We start from the raw sequence: 21,019 nt of genomic DNA, 5'->3' as shown, positions 1-21,019 counted from the left end.
GAACAGAGTGACATCTACTGGTTTGGGAGTATTTCAGGATGGATGCTGTCTAAGAGAAAAAGGGTTTAATCTCTAAAGCAAAGTCTATCTAGTGTCTACCGTACACTTATAAAACATCAAAATCCACACTGAGCAAGGATTATTTGCAGCCATGTTCCTGAAGTGTGTTGTTGTTGTTGCTCAGTCGTTCAGTCATGTTCGACTCTTCGTGACCCCATGGACCATAGCACGCCAGGCTTTCCTGTCCTCCGCTCTCTCCCGGAGTGTGCTCAAGTCCATATTTATTGCATCAGTGATGCTATCTAGCCATCTCATCCTCTGCTGTCCCCTTCTCCTTTTGCCTTCCATCTTTCCCAGCATCAGGGTCTTTTCCAGGGAGTTTTCTCTTCGCATTAGGTGGCCAAAATATTTGAGCTTCAATATCTGTCCTTCCAATGAGCACTCAGGGTTGATTTCCTTTAAGATGGACTGATTTGACCTCCTTGCAGTCCAGGGGACTCGTAAGAGTCTTCTCCAGCACCACAGTTCGAAAGCATCGATTCTTTGGCACTCAGCCTTCCTTATAGTCCAGCTCTCACAGCCATATGTTGCTACTGGGAAAACCATAGCTTTGATTAGACGGACCTTTGTCGGCAAGGTGATGTCTCTGCTTCTTACTATGCTGTCTAGGTTTGCCATAGCTTTCCTCCCAAGGAGCAAGCATCTTTTAATTTCATGGCTACAGTCACCGTCTGCGGTGATCTTGGAGCCCAAGAAAATAAAATCTGTCACTGCTTCCATTTCTTCCCCTTCTATATGCCAGGAAGTGATGGGGCCAGATGCCATGATCTTAGTTTTGTTAATGTTGAGTTTCAAACCAGCCTTTGCACTCTCCACTTTCACCCTCAACAAGAGGTTCTTTAGATCCTCTTCGCTTTCTGCCATTAGGGTAGTATCGTCTGCGTATCTGAGGTTGTTGATAATTCTCCCGGCAATCTTAATTCCGACCTGTCATTCATCCTACCCGGCGTTTCTCATGATGTACTCTGCATATAAATTAAATAAGCAGGGCGACAATATACAGCCTTGTTGTACTCCTTTCCCAATTTGGAACCAATCGGTTGATCCATGTCCGGTTCTTACTGTTGCTTCTTGACACTCGTACAGGTTTCTCAGGAGACAGGTAAGGTGGTCTGGTACTCCCATCACTTTAAGAATTTGCCACAGTTTGTTGTGATCCACACAATCAAAGGCTTCAGCGTAGTCAATGAAGCAGAAATAGACGTTTTTCTGGAATTCTCTTGCTTTCTCCATGATGCAGCGAATGTTGGCGATTTGATCTCTAGTTCCTCTGCCTCTTCGAAACCCAGCTTGTACTTCCGGTAGTTCTCGGTTCACATACTGCTGAAGCCTAGCTTGTAAGATTTTGAGCATAACCTTGTTGCATAAGGAAAATCAAGATGCAAAATCACCATAAATTTTTGCCTTTCCCAACTTGACTCAACTTCATATTTCCATTTTTTAATTCTTTGCATTTCTTTTCCTAGATATGAGAGAAAGCAAAGATGAATTTTGTTTGATTTTCCAACTTGGGTTGTCTTATTTTTTTGGTTGGTTTCCATTCCAATCATAAGCTGATGCTGATTCATACTGATTTCCATAAAAAATATTGTGGGCTGCCATATTTTTACAAGTAAATGGATCATCAACAATGTAGACCCCATTGTATAGTTAAAAGTCCAAGACCTTTTAACAGTACAAATACATTACGTCAATAAAAATAGTTTCAAGCAGTTTTAGTTCCCCAACCCTCCTCTCCATTTCCACTAAACATTGTCTTTAGAATTACAAGCTTCTATAGAGGTTAATCTTCCTACTCTCACCTGACTCTGTAGCTGCTTTGGGTTTCTCCACATCCATAGGTTCCATATTTTCTGGCAACTCCTGCAGCTCATCATCTCCAAAGCCAGTGTCTGGACTATTTGTGGGCTTGTCTTCATCATGGCTCAATGACAGTGATGCTTCCCTCTTACTCATTTCCAGAACAGCTGCTAGAAGCTCATCTTCACTCATCCCATCAAATCCAGCATTTGGCAACTCTGAAGCCTTATCGCTCTCTGTTCTACTTTTCTTTGAAGGCTGCAAGTGAATAAAAAGTCACAATGAATTGGGTATGCATGACTAAGCACATTCCTCCTTCAGGTTAGTATATTGTGGAGGTAAACTAAGCTAAGCACTCCAAATACACAAACCCAATGCACCATTACTTTGGGGTCCAAAGCTGCCTGTGACCACCAAATCTATAAGCGTTAGGTTTCGAAGACTGAAGACACACATTTAGGTCTCCAGAAAAGCTCTCCATTTCTTACCACCCAACTCACTGCTGTGTACACATGGTACACACTGCCTCTTGTATTTTCACTGCAGGTCCTAACCAACTTGCGGCTATTAGAAACTACTCTTGCACTTACACCAGTCTATGGGCCAGCTCAAATATTTGAAAATCTCTCCACACCTAGCAGTTCAAGATGAAAAAAGGGATGCACCACTGACTCCAGAGAAGTGTATATTACTAAGAATGGTCCTGATCAGATAGTCTTCCTTCACATGGTTTCATCCCCAGGAATATTGCCAGCTCTGTGTAGAGATTTTCCAGTGTCTGAGAGCAGTGTTAGGCAATTACCGAGGCTTGAGAGCACTGCTAGAGCAGTGTTAGGCAATTACCGAGGCTTGGTGCGGGATACACTGGTCTCCCAGAACTCTGCAGGGGCTGCACCCCTCCCCCACTGTCATTGGCTGCTGCTGAAATCCCAGTGATTCTGCTGAGAAGCTGGTGTTGGGAGCCCAAATCTGCTAGGATTTTAAGGGTGGCAGGGGCAGGGATCATAGAAATGGCCATGGTGGGCCACATGTTGCCCACCCCTGGACTAAAAATCAAGCTATCAAACTAGAAGGGACATTTCAAACTTGCAAAAAACCCCAAAGAAAAACAGTGTAGTAGTATGTGATTAGGGGAGCATCGGAAATTAGTGGGCTGCTCAGATCCTATAAAGTTGCCAGAGCTTGCCCAGCTCTCTCTCATAGCTTCAAGTAAAGGTGTACTACAGCAATAAAACTTCCCAGCACACACAGCGCCAGACATTTCCTTACCACATCTCTTTGAGGGGGCTAGTAAGTTTTGGGCAGTTTAAAAGGGCCAGAAGGTACCAGCAATAAGGCGACTGGCAACCCATTTTTACAGTGCTAGACTGTTCACTTGTCTTCAAGCTTCAGTGATCTTTACTCTCAGTTGGGCTTGCACTGGCCATGGCTGCTCCCAGATACTGCTTAAAAGCTGTGCATGTACAGATGATATCACCTATTCCTTCAGTGATTAGCTTCACAGGGCTGGGCATTTGGGTAATAGAGCATGTATGCTTTTTCCTCTGCAAAATCACTCTCCTTACTTTCTCTAGCTCTTCTCGCTGTTGTTCCCTGCTTTGGAAATCACACTGTTTTTGGCTGTTTGCAACAGGACGTTTCAGTGGTTCATCTTCACTGTCTGAATCCACAGAGTTTAGAATAGGACCTTTAAACTTGAATGAGTACTTCCTGAAAAGTAAACACAGAACTTTTGTTCTTTATCTTTAAAGAAACTGTCCACAACAATAAAGAACATCAGGTTAAACAGACAAATAAGATATTCATATAACAGCTAGGAAGACTACATAATTTAAATACATATATTTTGTGAATAAACCCATTATCGTCAGGAAAATGTTATAATCTACTTAACACTGGCCCTTAAAAACATTTTCTTAATGCATATTTAGAAAGCCGTGCACAAGGCAAACATAGTATTCCTAGAACCATTACAAACATGGATTTCGTTCTGGATCACTGACATTTTCCATTCCAACTCTCTGATTTGATTTTGGGTCAGATGCTAGCTTTAAAAAAACTTTTGATAAGTAATTCAGCAGCTTTGAACAGGTTCAGTTACCTTTATGCAGGTAAAACTTCTACCATTTCAGTGCAACTCATACAAAATACACGATACATTTTTCCAAGTTATTTATTATTTTTAAACATACAATTTGCATGCACAAATGCCACAACCTCCAGAACTACTTCCAAGTATGTGACCTGTGCACAATAAACAATGCATAGGAACAGGAGATCATCATAAAAGAGCCTTACTGGATCAGACCAAAGCAGGGATGGGCAATTTCTGGAGATCAGGGGTCATTTTCATCCTCCCTAGACCCCTGCGCAGGCCACACTATGCACCCCCACAAAAAAAGGGGAGGAAAGGGCCAAAATCACACTACAATGTCTAAATTTAGTTTTGTTTGCAAGCTAAATCTAATGCTTTTGGCACTTCATAGCAGCTACAGAGCACCAAATGGGCAACGTTTAGCTTGCAAATCTGTCCATTTGGGTAGTCTGCAGCCGCTATAGATGCTTTAAAAAAGATGTTTTTAAAGTTTTTGGGAAGCACCTGAGGCCGCATGTGGCCTGTGGCCACACATTGCCCAACATTGCTAGCTCCTACATTAGAAGTGATGGCATGTCCAATCCAAGCTGCGCTGCGATGACACCTGAAGACCTTTCTTTAGACACATAACATACAAAGAGTCCTTTTGATTTTCGAAATGTCTCGGTTCTTGCTTTATAGAATGCGAGTGCCCTACGCACATCTAGAGTATGAAGCATGGATTCCAACTGAGACGATGGAGAAGGAAAAAAGGTGGGCAAAACAATATCCTGGTTTACATGAAAGGTAGATACCACCTCAGGTAGAAAGGTCAGATCTGGATGAAGCACTGCCTTATCCTTATGAAAAATGAGGTATGGAGGATCTATCTTTAAAGCACAAAGTTCACTAGACCTCTGTGCTGTAGTAAAGGCAATTAAAAATGCCACTTTCCAAGAAAGCAGTCTTAAATCCACAGTGGCTAAAGGCTCAAATGGTTTAGAAGTGAATGTTTTTAACACAACCAATAAACTCCACTGTAGCACAAAAATTTTAACTGGAGGCACCAGAATCCTGAGTCCTTGCAAAAACATACGCACAACAGGGTGTGCAAATGTTGAAAACTCCTCAATAGGTAGATGAAAAGCTGTAATGGCTGCCAAGTATACCCTGATCAATGGTAGTTAAAGTCCCCTCTCAAATACCATATGCAGGAAGGTAAATATAATGTCTACGGGAGCAGAGTGTGAATCAATGTTCTTCGAGGCCACAAATTTAGAAAACGCTTTCCATTTATTTCTATAAGAGAGTCTTGTGCTCAGTTTTCAAGCTGCCTGTATCACCTCCTGTACGTTCCCAGATAAAGACACTACAGCAGACAAAGTCTCCAAGCTGTAAGTTTGAGTGTAGGTCAGGGTGATGGACCCGGCTGCTATCCATTGTCAGTAACGATGGTATCGAAAGGAGTCTGTAATAATGGCCTCTTGATTGTTTGATTAGCATAGCAAACCACGGCTGTCTGGGCCACAATGGCACTATCAGAATATAGTTTGTCCAGTCCCTCCTGATCTTTTGTAGGGCTCTCGGTATCAGAGGAAATGGTGGAAACAAGTAAAGCAGGTTCCCTGACCACCAAAGTTGAAAGGCGTCCCCAAGTGACTCTTTTCCCAGTCCTCCTCTTGAGCAGTATTTGCGACAAATAGCATTCTGAGCCATCACGAACAGGTCTATAACTGATGTGCCCTATCTGCAAAAGATGTTCCTGAAGGACAACCTCACCAACAGCCACTCCTGAGATACTTGAGGAGTTCGACTTAGAGTGTCTGCTAGAAGATTGTCCCTGCCTGGTATATGGAGGGCCGTGAAGGTGATGTTCCTTGCGAGGGACCAATTCAACAAATCTACTGTCATTTCCACCAATGTGCTCGATTGGGTGCCCCCTTGTTTGTTCAGATACCAGGGGACTGCCGTATTGTCTGTTAGCACTTAGACATGCTTATGAGTCGTGTCTTGAACAATTGAAGTGCCTTTTTTACAGCAAGCAGCTCTAAGGCATTGATGTGTAAGCATCTTTCGGTGTCTAGCCAAACTCTACAAGTCTGTACAGACCCGCAGTGAGCTCTCCACCCCAGGTGAGAGGCATCAGTCACCAACACATATGTCAGTACCAGCGGAGACAAAGGCATCCCCACCCTCAATTCAGATTGAGTGGATCCATCCAACACAGCAAGCTGTCTGCCACCTTTCTGGGGATTGTCAATCTGACCCGATGGGCACTGTCTGTTGGATTGAATGCGCAGAGGAACCAACTCTGTAGGCATCTCATCCAGAGCATCACGTAGGAAACTACATACACATCAGACCAAGGAGCCTCTGAATATGGAAGGCTGTTGTAACACAATTCCGAAAAAGACTCTTGGCGAGACTTACAAGTTTATGCAGCCTATCAATAGGAAGATAAGCCCGTGCTGTCATAGAATCCAAAATTGCCCCAGTGAATGGGATTCTCTGAGTAGAACTGAGGCGTCACTTGTCTTCATTCAGTGAAAAACCCAGGGCATCTAGAAGACTTCTGATCACGATGACAGCCTGAGAAAGAAGATTCTTGGACGATGCCACTACTAGCCAATCGTCTAGGTAAGGATATATTTCTGTTCCAAGGATGTGGAGATAGGTGCAAACTGCAGCAGCACACTTGGTAAAAACTCTCGGAGCCGCTGACAAACTGAATGGGAGCTCTGTGAATAGGAACATCTCCATTCCTATAATGAAACTGAGGTCTTTTTGGTAATCTTTCCAGATTACAATATGGAAATATCCCTCTCTGAGATCCACCACTGCGAACCAAATGCCTCGAATCAGAAGAGGCATTATTTTGGCTAACGTTGTCATTTGAAATTTTGTGGTGCGGATGAAGAGATTGAGGTTTCGAAGATCCAAAATAGGTTGAAGTCCTCCATCTCTCTTCGGTACTGTGAAGTAACGGGAAAAAAAAACATCTGTTGTCCTGGAAGGAACAACCCTTCGAATAGCACCCTTTCCAAGAAGGGTTTCCATCTCTTCCTTCAATGGAGTGGTAACCTTCACAATACCAAGAGGAGGGAGAACTTCAAACTCTATGTGGTATCCGAACTGGACAATGTCGAGGACCAATGCATCAGAGGTTATTGTCAGCCAAACAGGTAGGTGACGGGAGAGGCCAGAACCAAGCACTGGACTCATGGAAGTGAGAGGAGTTACATGTAGGTCTAAGTCAAAGCCTCCGTTTAGAAGAGGTGTTCCCCTTTGGGCAAGTTTGTTTCTGGCGCTGTTGTGTTTTGAGACTGAAAATGAGGAGGCTGGCCCTGATATTGCTGCTGTTGGTAAAAAGGCTGCTGTTGGTACCATTTTCTGTGTCGATATGGGGTGTACTGGGTTGGTTGCAATTTTCCCATCTTCTTTTCTGTATTCTTTACTTTCTGTATGGCATCCATAGCCTCATCAGTTTTAGCATTAAAGAGGCCCTCCCCAGCAAAAGGAAGGTCCTGTATTCGGGATTGTGCCTCCAGAGTTAATCTCGCTGACTGCACTTCCGGCTGGAGATGGCGTTGTGATCGGCTCTTCGCTGCGTCTCTCCTGAGTTTCAACTTTAAAAATACCTGTTTGAGACTGTCACGTTATCTGGGTATTTGCTATTAACTTTGCTTAAGCTTTTGTTTTCCACGTTTATATTTGCTTGTTGTGCTTTTGGAGGTGAGAGGGGGATGTCAACATTGAAAGAAAAGCTTGGGAATGCCGCTTACTCCCCCTGTGGGCCCCCCAGCAAAAGTTTCTAAAGATGCAGCAGAGAGTGAGGAGCTGCTTTTTTTTAATACAAAATATGTCTTTGCAGTTATCTTTCCAGTCAAAGCAGCTCAAAACAGCTTTTCAGTCAAAACAGATCGATCCAGGATTCCATTGTTACAGACTCTTCAAGGGTCTGTAGGTTCAATGAATGCTTGTCTTCAAAAGAGGGAGTCAAACGTTAATGCACTTGAAGACCAGGTTACTGCTCACGAAACTGCAATGGATGCCTCTCAGTGTTTTATCTGCTTGAATTTCTCAATTAGAAGCCCTTACTCGGAGAACTAATCTGCATATTCTTGGCCTCAGAGAGTTGGCTACAGATCTCCATCTTGCTGAGTTTATGGATAAATTTCTGCATGAGTTATTGGCTTTGCCTTTTGATTTTCCACTTGATATTGAGCGTGCTTATTGTGTTCCTGGTTCTACACGAGGTCCTACGGCGGGATGAGTTACTGTTCAGTTTCTACGGGCCTCCACTAAAGAATATCTGTTGCATACAGCAAGAGGGAGGAGAACTCTGGTGGGGGCCAGCCAACGACAAGATTATGCTCTTTCCTGATTATACTGAAGAAATTGCTGATAGAAGACAATTTACCAAGGCAAGAAATCTGATAAAGCAAATTAATTTGCCATACCACATCAAATATCCTGCCACATTTTTCATTTTTTTTTGAAGGCCAGATGAAGAAATTTTTAAGTTCTGATGCTGCAGAATTATTTGTCACTGGCGTTCAAATTAAAACTAAGGATCTGTCTTCTTCTGCTCCTTGAATTTGGAATTCAGCCATCTTCTTCTTTCTTTAGATGCTTATCAGCATCTTCACGTGTTGTTTTGGTTTCACATTGGCATCCACTGATAACAAGTCTGGGTGACATGCCAGACCTAATTGTATTACATTCCATTGCTTCTTTCCTTTTTTTCTTCTTCTCCCTTTTTCTTTTTCTATTCTTTCCCCTCCTCCTTTCTTCTTTTTGCATATGTATAACCATAACCATGTATATATAATTTGTGTTTTAGAGTGTATCTATTTACATATTTTGATTAAACAAAGGTTATATGTAACCATCACATTAATTAGTTTAATAAGGTTACGTGTGTACGTGTGTGTATATATGTCTCCAGATAAAATATTACTTAAAATACCCATTTGTGGGTTTTTTTAAACTCTTTTTTGTTATTTCTTGCTGGTTAAATCTGCTTGTTTGTAATATTGTTCTGTGTACGTATTCAACAAGCGGGGGGGGGGGGATGCTGAGTACTAGTGTTGCACGTAAAAAAATTTTTTTTGTTTTTGTTAAGGTTTTGTTTGGTTTGGTTTGTTAGGGGGTGGACACTTTTTGGGGGTATCAGATAAAAGATGGGGACACAAATTAGATGATTTGATTTTTATTTGGGGGTTTTTGTATTTTCAATTATTGCTGATATTTTTGAATAATTTTAATTTTTTTCTCAGTTTCTATGCAGTAAGAAATATTCTAATGATGTCTGAAATGGTCAGTCCCAAATGTAAACTAAGGATGTATTTGTTATACCACTTACATTATATAAATTGTTATTTTTTGTAAATTTGGAAAGATGCGTTTGGGCTGAGGGGCAAACAATTTGTTTTTGCTTTTTCAATGCTTAACGTGGATTTCATGGAATGCCAAGGGGTTGTGAAATGTAAACAAACAGAAAAGTGTTCTTACTAAGTTAAAAGAGCTTAATGTTGACATGGCTTTTTTTTTCTTTTCTTTTTTTACAAGAAACTCATTTGATGGCTGCATATTGATAGATGTTGCGAAAAGACTGGGTTGATGAGGCTTATGTTACAGACACTTCAACATGGTGTAAAGGGGTTGCAATTTTAATACATAAATGATTGTCTATGTTAGTTCAACAGGTGATTCTTGATACTGAGGGGTGTTTTTTGATTCTGGTAGGGAAGTATATGGGTAAATTAATTGCTATGATCAATGTATATGGGCCAAATATTGATTCTCCGGTCATGTTTCATGATTGTTTTGCTAAACTGATTGATATAGCATATGACTGATTGTGGGTGGGGACTTTAACGAGGTCTTAGATCCTTTGTTAGATAGGAGTACACCTTCTCCGAAGACCCAATCTGCTGTTAGATTGGCACTCCAGGTTTATATGATGGAATATGGTATAACTGATGCTTGGAGAATTTTACATCCTGCTGACAAATAGTATACTTTTATTTCACCAGTTCACCATAATAGCTTTAGATTAGACTATTTTTTTATTTCTACATCTTTAGTATGTCACATTAAAGTTTGGAAGATTGACACATTGGTGGTGTCAGATCATGCCCCAGTATGTTTGAAACTGCAATTTTCTGACACTCCTACGGCCCCTGGTTTTTGGCGTTTTAATGTTTCTCTCAATGATGAGAAGTTTAAAACTCAGATTTAGCTGAACTAACCGAGTATTTTAATACTAATGAGGGTACAGTGGGTTCGTTTGCCATTGAGTGGGAAGCCAGTAAAGCTTTTATAAGGGGCCGAATTATTTCTTATGGTACTTATCAAAGGAAACTTAACAAAACTCAACAGACGTTTTTAAACAAGAAGCTGAAATCTCTAATAACTCAGTTTGCCGCTTCCCCCACAGCACAACTCTATCAAGAGCTACAGAATACTAAGCACAAACTGAATAATATTCTTTTACAGCAGGCAGAATTTGCTCTGTCCTGTCTACGACAGAAATATTGGGAAAATGTTGAATAGCCTAGTAAGAAGCTTGCACATCGTCTTAAACAGCATCAACATCAGAATGTCATTTCACCTATTAAAGATGAGAGTGGGAAAGTATATACCTCTCCCAGAGACATAAACTCACAATTTCTATTATTCTGATCTTTTGTTGTTGTTGTTCAGTCGTTCAGTCGTGTCCGACTCTTCGTGACCCCATGGACCATAGCACGCCAGGCCTTCCTGTCCTGCACTCTCTCCCGGAGTGTGCTCAAGTTCATATTCATTGCATCGGTGATACTATCTAGCCATCTCATCCTCTGCCATCCCCTTCTCCTTTTGCCTTCAGTCTTTCCCAGCATCAGGGTCTTTTCCAGGGAGTTTTCTCTTCGCATTAGGTGGCCAAAATATTGGAGCTTCAGCTTCAGTATCTGTCCTTCCAATGAGCAGTCAGGGTTGATTTCCTTTAGGATTGACTGATCTGACCTCCTTGCAGTCCAGGGGACTCGTAAGAGTCTTCTCCAGCACCACAGTTCGAAAGCATCAATTCTTCGGCGCTCAGCCTTCCTTATAGTCCAGCTCTCACAGCCATACATTACTACTGGGAAAACCATAGCTTTGATTAGATGGACCTTTGTCGGCAAGGTGATGTCTCTGCTTCTTACTATGCTGTCTAGGTTTGCCATAGCTTTCCTCCCAAGGAGCAAGTGTCTTTTAATTTCATGGCTACAGTCACCGTCTGCGGTGATCTTGGAGCCCAAGAAAATAAAATCTGTCACTGCTTCCATTTCTTCCCCTTCTATATGCCAGGAAGTGATGGGGCCAGATGCCATGATCTTAGTTTTGTTAATGTTGAGTTTCAAACCAGCTTTTGCACTCTCCACTTTCACCCTCAACAAGAGGCTCTTTAGATCCTCTTCGCTTTCTGCCATTAGGGTGGTATCGTATGCATATCGGAGGTTGTTGATAATTTTCCCAGCAATCTTAATTCCGACCTGTGATTCATCCAACCCGGCGTTTCCCATGATGTACTCTGCATATAAGTTAAATAAGCAGGGTGACAATATGCAGCCTTGTCGTACTCTTTTCCCAATTTTGAACCAATCGGTTGTTCCATGTCTGGTTCTTACTGTTGCTTCTTGACCCTCGTACAGGTTTCTCAGGAGACAGGTAAGGTGGTCTGGTATTCCCATCACTTTAAGAATTTGCCACAGTTTGTTGTGATCCACACAATCAAAGGCTTTAGCGTAGTCAATGAAGCAGAAATAGACGTTTTTCTGGAATTCTCTTCCTTTCTCCATAATCCAGCGAATGTTGGCGATTTGATCTCTAGTTCCTCTGCCTCTTCGAAACCCCGCTTGTACTTCCGGTAGTTCTCAGTTCGCATACTGCTGAAGCCTAGCTTGTAGGATTTTGAGCATCACCTTGCTGGCATGTGAAATGAGCGCAATTGTGCGGTAGTTTGAACACTCTTTGGCATTGCCCTTCTTTGCAATTGGAATGTAAACTGACCTTTTCCAGTCTTACGGCCATTGTTGAGTGTTCCAAATTTGTTGGCATATTGAATGCAGCACTTTAATAGCATCGTCTTTTAGGATTTTAAATAGCTCAGCTGAAATACTGTCATCTCCACTAGCTTTGTTGTTACTAATGCTTCCTAAGGCCCACTTGACTTCACTCTCTAGGATGTCCGGCTCAAGTTCAGTGACCACACTATCATGGCTATCAGGGACATTCAGATCTTTCCTGTATAGTTCTTCTGTGTATTCTTTCCACCTCTTCTTCATCTCATCTGCTTCTGTTAGGTCCCTGCCTTCTTTGTCCTTTATCATGCCCGTCTTTGCACAAAACGTTCCCTTGAGATCTCCAATTTTCTTGAAGAGATCTCTAGTCTTTCCCATTCTATAGTTTTCTTCGATTTCTTTGCATTGTTCATTGAAGAAGGCCTTCTTGTCTCTCCTTGCAATTCTCTGGAACTCTGCATTCAGTTGGATATATCTTCCCCTTTCTCCCTTGCTTTTCGCTTCCCTTCTATCATCAGACATCATCTGATGATAGAAAGCATCATCAGACAGCCACTTGGCTTTCTTGCACTTCTTTTTCTTTGGGATGGATTCCGTTGCTGCCTCCTGAACAATGTTACGGACCTCCATCCATAGTTCCTCAGGCACTCTGTCTATCAGGTCTAATCCCTTAAATCTATTCCTTACCTCCACTGTATATTCATAAGGGATATGATTTAGGTCATACCGGAATGGTTTAGTAGTTTTCCCTACGTTCTTCAATTTAAGCTGAAATTTTGCAACAAGAAGCTCATGATCTGAGCCACAGTCAGCTCCAGGTCTTGTTTTTACTGACTGTATAGAGCTTCTCCATCTTTGGCTGCAAAGGACATAATCAATCTGATTTCGATACTGACCATCTGGTGATGTCCATGTGTAGAGTCGCCTCTTGTGCTGTTGGAAAAGAGTGTTTGCTATGATCAGCGTGTTCTCTTGGCAAAACTCTATTAGCTTTTGTCCTGCTTCATTTTGTACACCAAGGCCATGCCTGCCTGTTATCCCGGTGATTTCTTGACTTCCTACTTTAGCATTCCAATCCCCTATGATGAAGAGGACATCTTTGTTTGGTGTTAGCTCTAGAAGGTGTTGTAGGTCTTCATAGAACCGATCAACTTCAGCTTCTTCGGCATCAGTGGTTGGGGCATAGACTTGAATTACTGGGATGTTGAATGGTTTGCCTTGGATTCATACTGAGATCATTCTATCGTTTTTAAGATTGTACCCCAGTACTGCTTTTCCCACTCTTTTGTTGAGTATGAGTGCTACTCCATTTCTTCTAAGGGATTCTTGCCCACAGTAGTAGATATAATGGTCACCTGAATTAAATTCGCCCATGCCTGTCCATTTTAGTTTGCTGATTCCCAAGATGTCGATGTTCAATCTTGCCATCTCATGTTTGACCACCTCCAGCTTACCTTGATTCATTGATCTGACATTCCAGGTTCCTAAACAATATTGTTCTTTACAGCATCGGATTTTCTTTTCACCACCAGACACATCCACAGCTCAGTGTCCTTTCGGCTTTGGCCCAGCCGCTTCACTCTTTCTGGTGCTACTTGGAAATACCCTCTGCTCTTCCCCAGTAGTATATTGGACACCTTCCGACCTGAGGAGCTCATCTTCCAGCGTCATCTCTTTTAGCCTTGTGATACGTTCCATGGGGTTTTCTTGGCAAGAATACTGGAGTGGGTTGCCATTTCCTTCTCCAGTGGACCATATTTTGTCAGAACTCTCTGCCATGACCTGTCCGTCTTGGGTGGCCCTGCACGGCATAACTTATGGCTTCACTGAGTTACGCAAGCCCCTTCGCCAAAACAAGGCAGTGATCCATGAAGGGGATTCTGATCTTTACAGTATCAGTAATAAGATACCAGAGCAAGATATGGAAGCTTTTTTTTCTCAGATCAATCTTCCATGTTTAGATTCTTCATAACAACAGCTCCTTTTAGCTCCTCTGCATTTAGAGGAAATTATGAATGCAATAATGAAAATGAACACTGGGAAATCACCCAGTCCAGATGGATTCCCAACTGAGTGGTATAAAACTTTCTCGTTTTCTAGCCCCAAAGTTGTATCGCCTCTACAACTATACTTTTGAGGCGGACTCCCTTTCTTCATCATTAAATGATGCTTATATTACTGTGATTCCTAAGAATGGCAAGGTTCATACTTACTGTGCTAACTATCGACCTATATCATTAAATAATGGAGATATCAAAATATTAACAGCAATCTTGGCTGATAGGCTGCAACAAGTTATGGCTGCATTGGTTAGACCAGACCAGGTAGGATTTATTAAAAACAGATGGGGGCTGATAATCTTAGATTAGTTGTTAACTAGTTGCTTTAAACTCTGAAAGAACTGACTAGGTGGCCATCATTTCCTTGGATGCAGAAAAGGCCTTTGACAAAATTAATTGGAAATTTACTTTTACCACACTGATTAATTTTGGTTCTCCTATAGAATTTTTGAAATGGGCTACAATCTTATACTCAGCTCCAAGAGCGAGAGTAATGACTAATGGTTTATTTTCGGCCTTTTTTTTTTTACTTGGGCAGGGCACCAGACAAGGTTGTCCACTTTCCCCATTGATATTCAACTTATGTTTGGCACCCCTGGCATGTGCTATTAGACAAAACAGTAGTATTCATGGATTTGTCCATTTCAGTTTAGAATTTAAAATTAGCCTTTATGCTGATGATCTCTTGTTCATCTCAAAACTCCAGTCGTCGGTTCCAGCTTTGAGGAAATCGATTAATACTTTTGGTAAATTGTCTGGCTATTCAATTAATTGGTCAAAGTTGGAAATAATGCCGATTGGAGATAGGATATACACTAGTGTATTAGCCAGATGACAATTTTGATGGTACCCAGAGTCTATTATTTACTTGGGAATAATTATCCCTAGAGATATATCTCAAATGATTAGTTTAAATTTAAATAAGTTGATTAATGATATTTCGCGAGATATAGATAGATGGGCATCATTAAAGTTAAGTTTATAGGGTAAGGTTAATACACTTAAGATGAATACTATTCCTCGAATTATTTTTGTTATACGTGGGATCACTATACTTATACCTGGCAAATATTTTCAAAAACTTAATGCTTTGTTCCGTAAATTATTTTGGGGTTCCTTTCCACCAAGAATAACGTTTTTCACCTTGGTCAGTGTTGGAATCTTCTTGTCTGGATCTTCTCTTTAAATGGATGGCATTAGGTTCTCAGTACATTAAGACAAACAGAGCTCCTCCCCCAATTATGGCAGTCAGATGCATTGCGTATAAATGTCACACCAATTACACTTTGATCCATTTTCCCATGACAAATTGACTTTATGGGGAAATCCACATTTAAGAATTGGAAAGAAAATGTTTTTATGGTGGACCTGGACAGATAAAAGTATCTTTACCGTGGATCAATTAGTGGGTGCTGATGATGAATTTTTGCTATTTAAAACTTTGCGAGATAAATTTGGTTTGCCTGCTACAGTGGAATGGCAGTATTTGCAATTGAAACATTGTTAGTTTCTAGATTCAGTCCTGTTGCTTTTACTGCTTCGAAGTCTCCTTCGTTACTGGAAATACTTATTGAAGCTGACCAGATATATTGACCTACGATTCATGTTTATAAATACTTATTATCAATGAACAAATATGATACATGTGGTTAACTGCAGGAATGGAATAGGGAATTGGAACTTCCTATATTGTTTAATCAATGGACTGCCGTTTTGGCGTCTGTATCCGGTATTTCTGTGGATCTTCGGTTACATCTTACTCAGAAAAAATTTTCGCTTCAGATCTACTGGATGCCACAATGTCTCTTTAATAACGGCTTGTCAAATTCGGCCAATGGTTGGAGGTGTAATGCAGTCAATGCTTCTCTTATTCATATGTTTTGGAAATGCCCAGTAGTTGCCTCCTTTTGGGAGGAAGTTATTATACGGATAAATTTTGTATTGGAAAGCTCTTGTATATTTACTGATGTAAACGTTCTCTTAGATTACTTACCTGTTTTTTGGAATGTGACACATGGTCAGCGTAAATGGATCTTTCGCGCCCTTATGGTTGCTAAAAGACTGATATTACAATACTGGAAAGATAAAAGATCATTGCCTATAATGCAATGGATTGAAGACTTAACAATGCTAGCAACATTTGAAAGAGTGGTATATAGGTGTAACTTGCAAATGGACTTATATTTGGATATTTGGTCTGCTTTTACTGAAGTTTATGTGTAACCTATTTTTTCCCTATTTTTTTCTTCTTAGAATATTGTAATATTCGAAACTGAGGATTTTAGAATATGTTGTTATATTTTTAAATTTGTATTGGGGTTTTTAAAATGTTTTTGGTTTGTTTCGTTGTTTTGTTTGGTTAAAATTAACAATAAAAAATTGTTTAAAAAAATAATCTCGCTGACTGAAGCCAGGCATGTCTTCTAAGGGCTACGGTCCCAACCATAGCTTTAGCAATGCAACCTGCTTGATGTCGTGTGGTGTTGATTTGGTAACGCAACAACTTTAACGCTTCCGCGTGAAAAATTCTTGCCAGTTCTCTGTTTGTTTGGAAGATAATCACAGAGGGACACAATCTTTTCCTATAAGGTGATACTGGGACATCGTGGCTTGGTAGTTGGCGACTTTAAGCCCCAGAGTTGCAGAGGAGTGGAGACACCTTCCCAACAGGTCTAAACACCTTCCCTTTTTATCAGCCAGAGAGGCATGAATTTTCTGAGAATTGCTTTCCAAAGTCTCAACAGTAATTGAATTAGGGCAAGGATGCGTAAACAAAACGCCTGTGTCCTTCTCCTGTATCTTACACAGAGATTCCAACCTCTTTGAAGTGCAGGCCATTGAAGAAGGAGCTTTCCAGGAATCTGTGACCATCTGTAACAGAGTAGGTGAAAATGGGTTAGCCAGTATAGTGTAGTGGTAGAGTGTTGGACTGGGAGTCAGGAGATCCAGGTTCTAGTCCCCACTCAGCCGTGGAAGCTCACTGGGTGACTTTGGGCCAGTCACAGTCTCTCAGCCCAATCTACCTCACAGGGTGGTGGTTGTTGTTGTGAGGATAAAATGGAGAGGAGGAGGATTATGTATGCCGCCTTGGGTTTCTTAGGAGGAAAAAAGCCAGGATATAAATGTAATAAAACCGGTGCTGATGCCTATAAACCACATCAAAAAACAGCTCTTGTAATTTCTCTGAAGATTGTTGGGTCTCAATCCCCAGTGACTGTACCATCCTGAGAGTTTGATCCAAAAAATGAAAAAGATCTTAGGAGAGGAATGCACCTTTCTGTGCACTCACAACATCATCTGGCGAAGATATGGAGGGAGGGGCTGTTGAAACTCAAGAATCAGATTGGTAATCTTCTGTGGACTGTGGGGATGTAACATCCTCATGCATTGCCATAATAGGCTTTGCCCCTTGAAGGGGCCCTGGAGACGTAGGTCTCAAAGGGACTGATGATTCTCTATTTCCTGTGGGAGAGCAACTTCTCAGAGAAGACTGAGGTGGTACGGGGGGGGGGGGGGGCAGGAAGAAACAAGTCCTCCTGCAGTGGCCGTGATAGTGATGCCTCTTGTACCTGAGCATAATGTGGAAAAGTCGCCCCAAGATCGTGAGTCCATTCTGGAAAGAAATCCCTAGGGTCTCACCAATCATTGTAGGTATAACACACTCGAGGTGGATGTAACCAATCATAAGGTCTACTATATTCCCTTACAGGTGAGTGTGACCTATAACGTCTGTCCCTTTAATAATGGTCAGCATAGGGAAAGTCATACCTCTCAGATCTAAATGACTTGGGAGAGAATTCCCTTGTAAGGCGTTCTCTTGGTATCAGTAATGAAGGCATCTGCATAAGCTAAGGAGAGCCTCAAAGTACCGATGGGCGTGATAGCTCCCTTATTTCTCCTTCAGAGGTCAATGCCATAGGCAAGTGCTCTTGTAGCGATAGCAATGGTGGTCTCGGTACTGACATTGATGTCACTGTAGCTTTTGCAATGGGAGAATCCAGCAATGGCGGCAGTGGCGGAATTTGAGTCGGCTGAGCCATAGTCTCTTCTGAGACTCAGTACTTCACGCATGTTACAATTCTTACTCTTTTGCACTTCAGTAGAGGCCTTAGGTGTCCTAGCCTTTTTTGCAACCTTCTTCGCTGTACAAACAGTAAGAGAGCGGCCAGGGATAGGCGGGTCCAACTGGCCCATGTATAGAGCTGGGGAATTAAGAGAGTTGAGATGAAGATGTTTGTGGATTCCCCAACACAGCCGAGGGCCGCGATTTGTCTTGAATTAGTGTCCACAGTTTGTAGTGCCTTTTCCACAACAAAGCCTTCAATCGGTCTGAGCCATGACGCTTAGTTTCCTGTATGAAATTCATACAATAGCAGCAGGTTTCTACCACATGAGCTTCCCCCAGACAAAGCAAACATGAAGAATGTCCATCAATGGGGGGTAGTTTGCTGCCACACTGAATACATCTGCAACGGCCATACGCGACTCTCACCGATCCAAGATCGCAAAAAAAAGGAAAGATCTACAACACTAACTACTTTTTCTTTTAAGGAGAGAAGAAAAACGGGAAAGAAACTATCTAAACTATGTGAACTGCCCCAGCCGTAAACAGAATTTTTACTAAGAGGAAGTCCCCGACGAAGTGTCCTTTCAGAAAGCGGTCTCAAGGAACTGAGGAGATGGGCAGGAACCTGATGGGACATGTGCAGTGGACAGTGGGGGAGGGTTTCCACCAAAAATGTTTTCCTCAGCTACGGAAGTTTCCTGAATGAGGCTCCATGCAGGCGCAGAGCCCATATGTGTGATGCACAGAGACCACAAAGAAGAACTAGTAGTAGCCAGATTGTTAACTGGGTCTAGTCACCCTGAACATATAAGCATTAAGAGTTTCACTGACTGCCCATATTCTTCCTTGTCCAATTCAAGGAGTTGGTTTTGGCCTTCAAAGCCCTGAATGGTCTAGGACCTAGGTATCTGCAGGACTGCCTTCTCCTGCATGAACCCACATACCTGTAAAGCCCTTTCCCATGCATTCCTACTGTCTGAGATTCAGCAGAGGGCTACCAGAAAAGGGGGCTTTTCTTTGATGGTGACTCAACTGTAGTACTCCCTCCTGAATTATGCTTTCCAGGCACCTTTATTATCTTTTTAGATCTTTTCCTGGTTTGAAAAGAGCCCCTAAACCACAGTTTGATGGTTCAGGTATCATAGGAAACTGTGGATTGCACATTAAGGGTGCAATCCTATGCATGTTTAGAAAGAAAAAGTCCTACAACTTCCAGCATGCCTCCAGCCAGCCATGCTGACTGAGGCATGTTGGGAATTGTAGGACTTTTTTTCTGTCTAAACATGCATAGGATTGCACCCTAAGAGTGCTTCACTGAAGCTGGACATTCAACAGGAGGGGCAAAGAGGGGGGCACACAGCTCATTACTAGTTTGTCACACTTGGACCATTTCATTTGAACCAGCTCTTAGCTTGAAACACCTGCACTAATAAAAAAGTTACAGAACTAAAATATGACTTGTTTGCCTCTGATTTGACCAAGGAAAAAATATGATTACTAAACCAAGAACGGTAAAGAACAGGCTAAAATGCTTCAATCTGCTCATTAATCCCCACACTGGATTAATGTCAGCATAAAAGTTAGGATGTACAAGAACTTAGTACAAGGATAAAAATAAGAGGAGAATAACAGAAGATAGAACCAGACCAATTTTGGAGGCTTATTCTCTGTAGGCTTTCAGTTCTCTCAAAACCATGCAAAATCCTTACTCACCGACATGGCGTGGAAGCGCTTACAGAACAGGAATTCACCATTTGGGATACTTTCAATGGCCGCGAGCTAATAAAAAACAACAACAGGTGTTTATTGCTAGATGCTCAAAGGCCTACCACATATGACCATTTTGATGATGACCCAAAACATTAGTCTATAGCCAAAGAAACTATGACAAGAAGTCTTTGAATTAGACTAACAATGGTGTTACAACATGTAAAACATTTTAAACCATTACACATTTTGCTATAGCACTCAGTAGAAAAGTGCTGGAGCTTCTTCCATCTAACTCGTTTTTCCAAGTCTGTACTTCATAGTTATGTTCATCCTTGGGGAAAACCCCACCACCCTCAATTGGCTATTCTCAAGTTCCATGATAAACCCTAGAATCTACAGGCCAATGAACATGACCTGCAGAATAGGACAAGTTAGTCAATGCTATAAGATTACGTTTGCTAAATACAGTATGAAAGGAAAATTACTATGACCTTTTCCTAAAGAAAATCATCCATCATTGAGTATTTTGAAGATATTCATAGCTATGTAGGTAGGGGTGATCTAGTTTAGTTTTCAGGCATTTGACAGGATAACCTTATTAAAAGGTATTCATTTCCGGTAACTTTGCAATCCTACATTTAAATAGTACATTAATTTATTTTCTCTATGAATATTATTACTGTAATAAAGTGAATAACTTACATTGCTGATTGTGCGCTCCACCCGAGATTAAGTGGAGGCCTTGTGCTTTCTGTACAGTGAGACTGCAGGGTTAAAAATCTTGGTATAACCACTTGCTGTCCAACTTTGTGATTGAGGGAGAGTGCCACATTGAAGCTGTACCTTTTCAGATGAAGAATCAAGACCCTTCAAGATAAAATTGGAAATTTGTTAAATTCATTTCTACATAGATACAAAGAGGTGCTCTTTATCCCCAGTTAAGAAATACTACTCCCAAAACACACAACAGCCCCTGTACTCTTCCCCTACCTGTTATCAGTATCTAATAAACTATATGGGTTAGAAGGGCTATGCACTCTTAAGTGAATATATATAGGGTTGGATCTAGCTTCTTTTATGTCAACAGGAACATTCCCTGAGCAGGGTTCCACACAGATCGCTCCCACAGGTAGAGGCAGGGGGAGAGGTCTATCTTCACTGATCCCCCCTCAGTCCCCAGCGCCACCTCCCCAACTGTTCCGGA

General features: G+C 41.6%; 1 protein-coding gene across 11 annotated transcripts in view; it reads right to left on the bottom strand.

The window, feature by feature from the left end:
- Positions 1–21,019, bottom strand: part of USP37 (ubiquitin specific peptidase 37) — a 65,924-nt gene that overhangs the window by 12,447 nt on the left and 32,458 nt on the right. For all 11 annotated transcript variants that reach the window (XM_084805756.1, XM_084805784.1, XM_084805764.1 and 8 more), the window contains 4 exons: positions 20,518–20,682; positions 19,819–19,884; positions 3,426–3,570; positions 1,863–2,118 (listed from right to left, as the gene is read on the bottom strand). In XM_084805756.1, coding sequence (XP_084661882.1) covers positions 1,863–2,118; positions 3,426–3,570; positions 19,819–19,884; positions 20,518–20,682 — 632 coding nt within the window. The remainder of the gene's footprint in view (positions 1–1,862; positions 2,119–3,425; positions 3,571–19,818; positions 19,885–20,517; positions 20,683–21,019) is intronic.

Source organism: Heloderma suspectum, chromosome 1, assembly GCF_057233095.1.
Source record: "Heloderma suspectum isolate Gila_16-S chromosome 1, 16-S_ref, whole genome shotgun sequence".
In the NCBI taxonomy this organism is placed as follows: domain Eukaryota; kingdom Metazoa; phylum Chordata; class Lepidosauria; order Squamata; family Helodermatidae; genus Heloderma; species Heloderma suspectum.
This window is presented reverse-complemented; position numbering and strand designations above follow the sequence as displayed.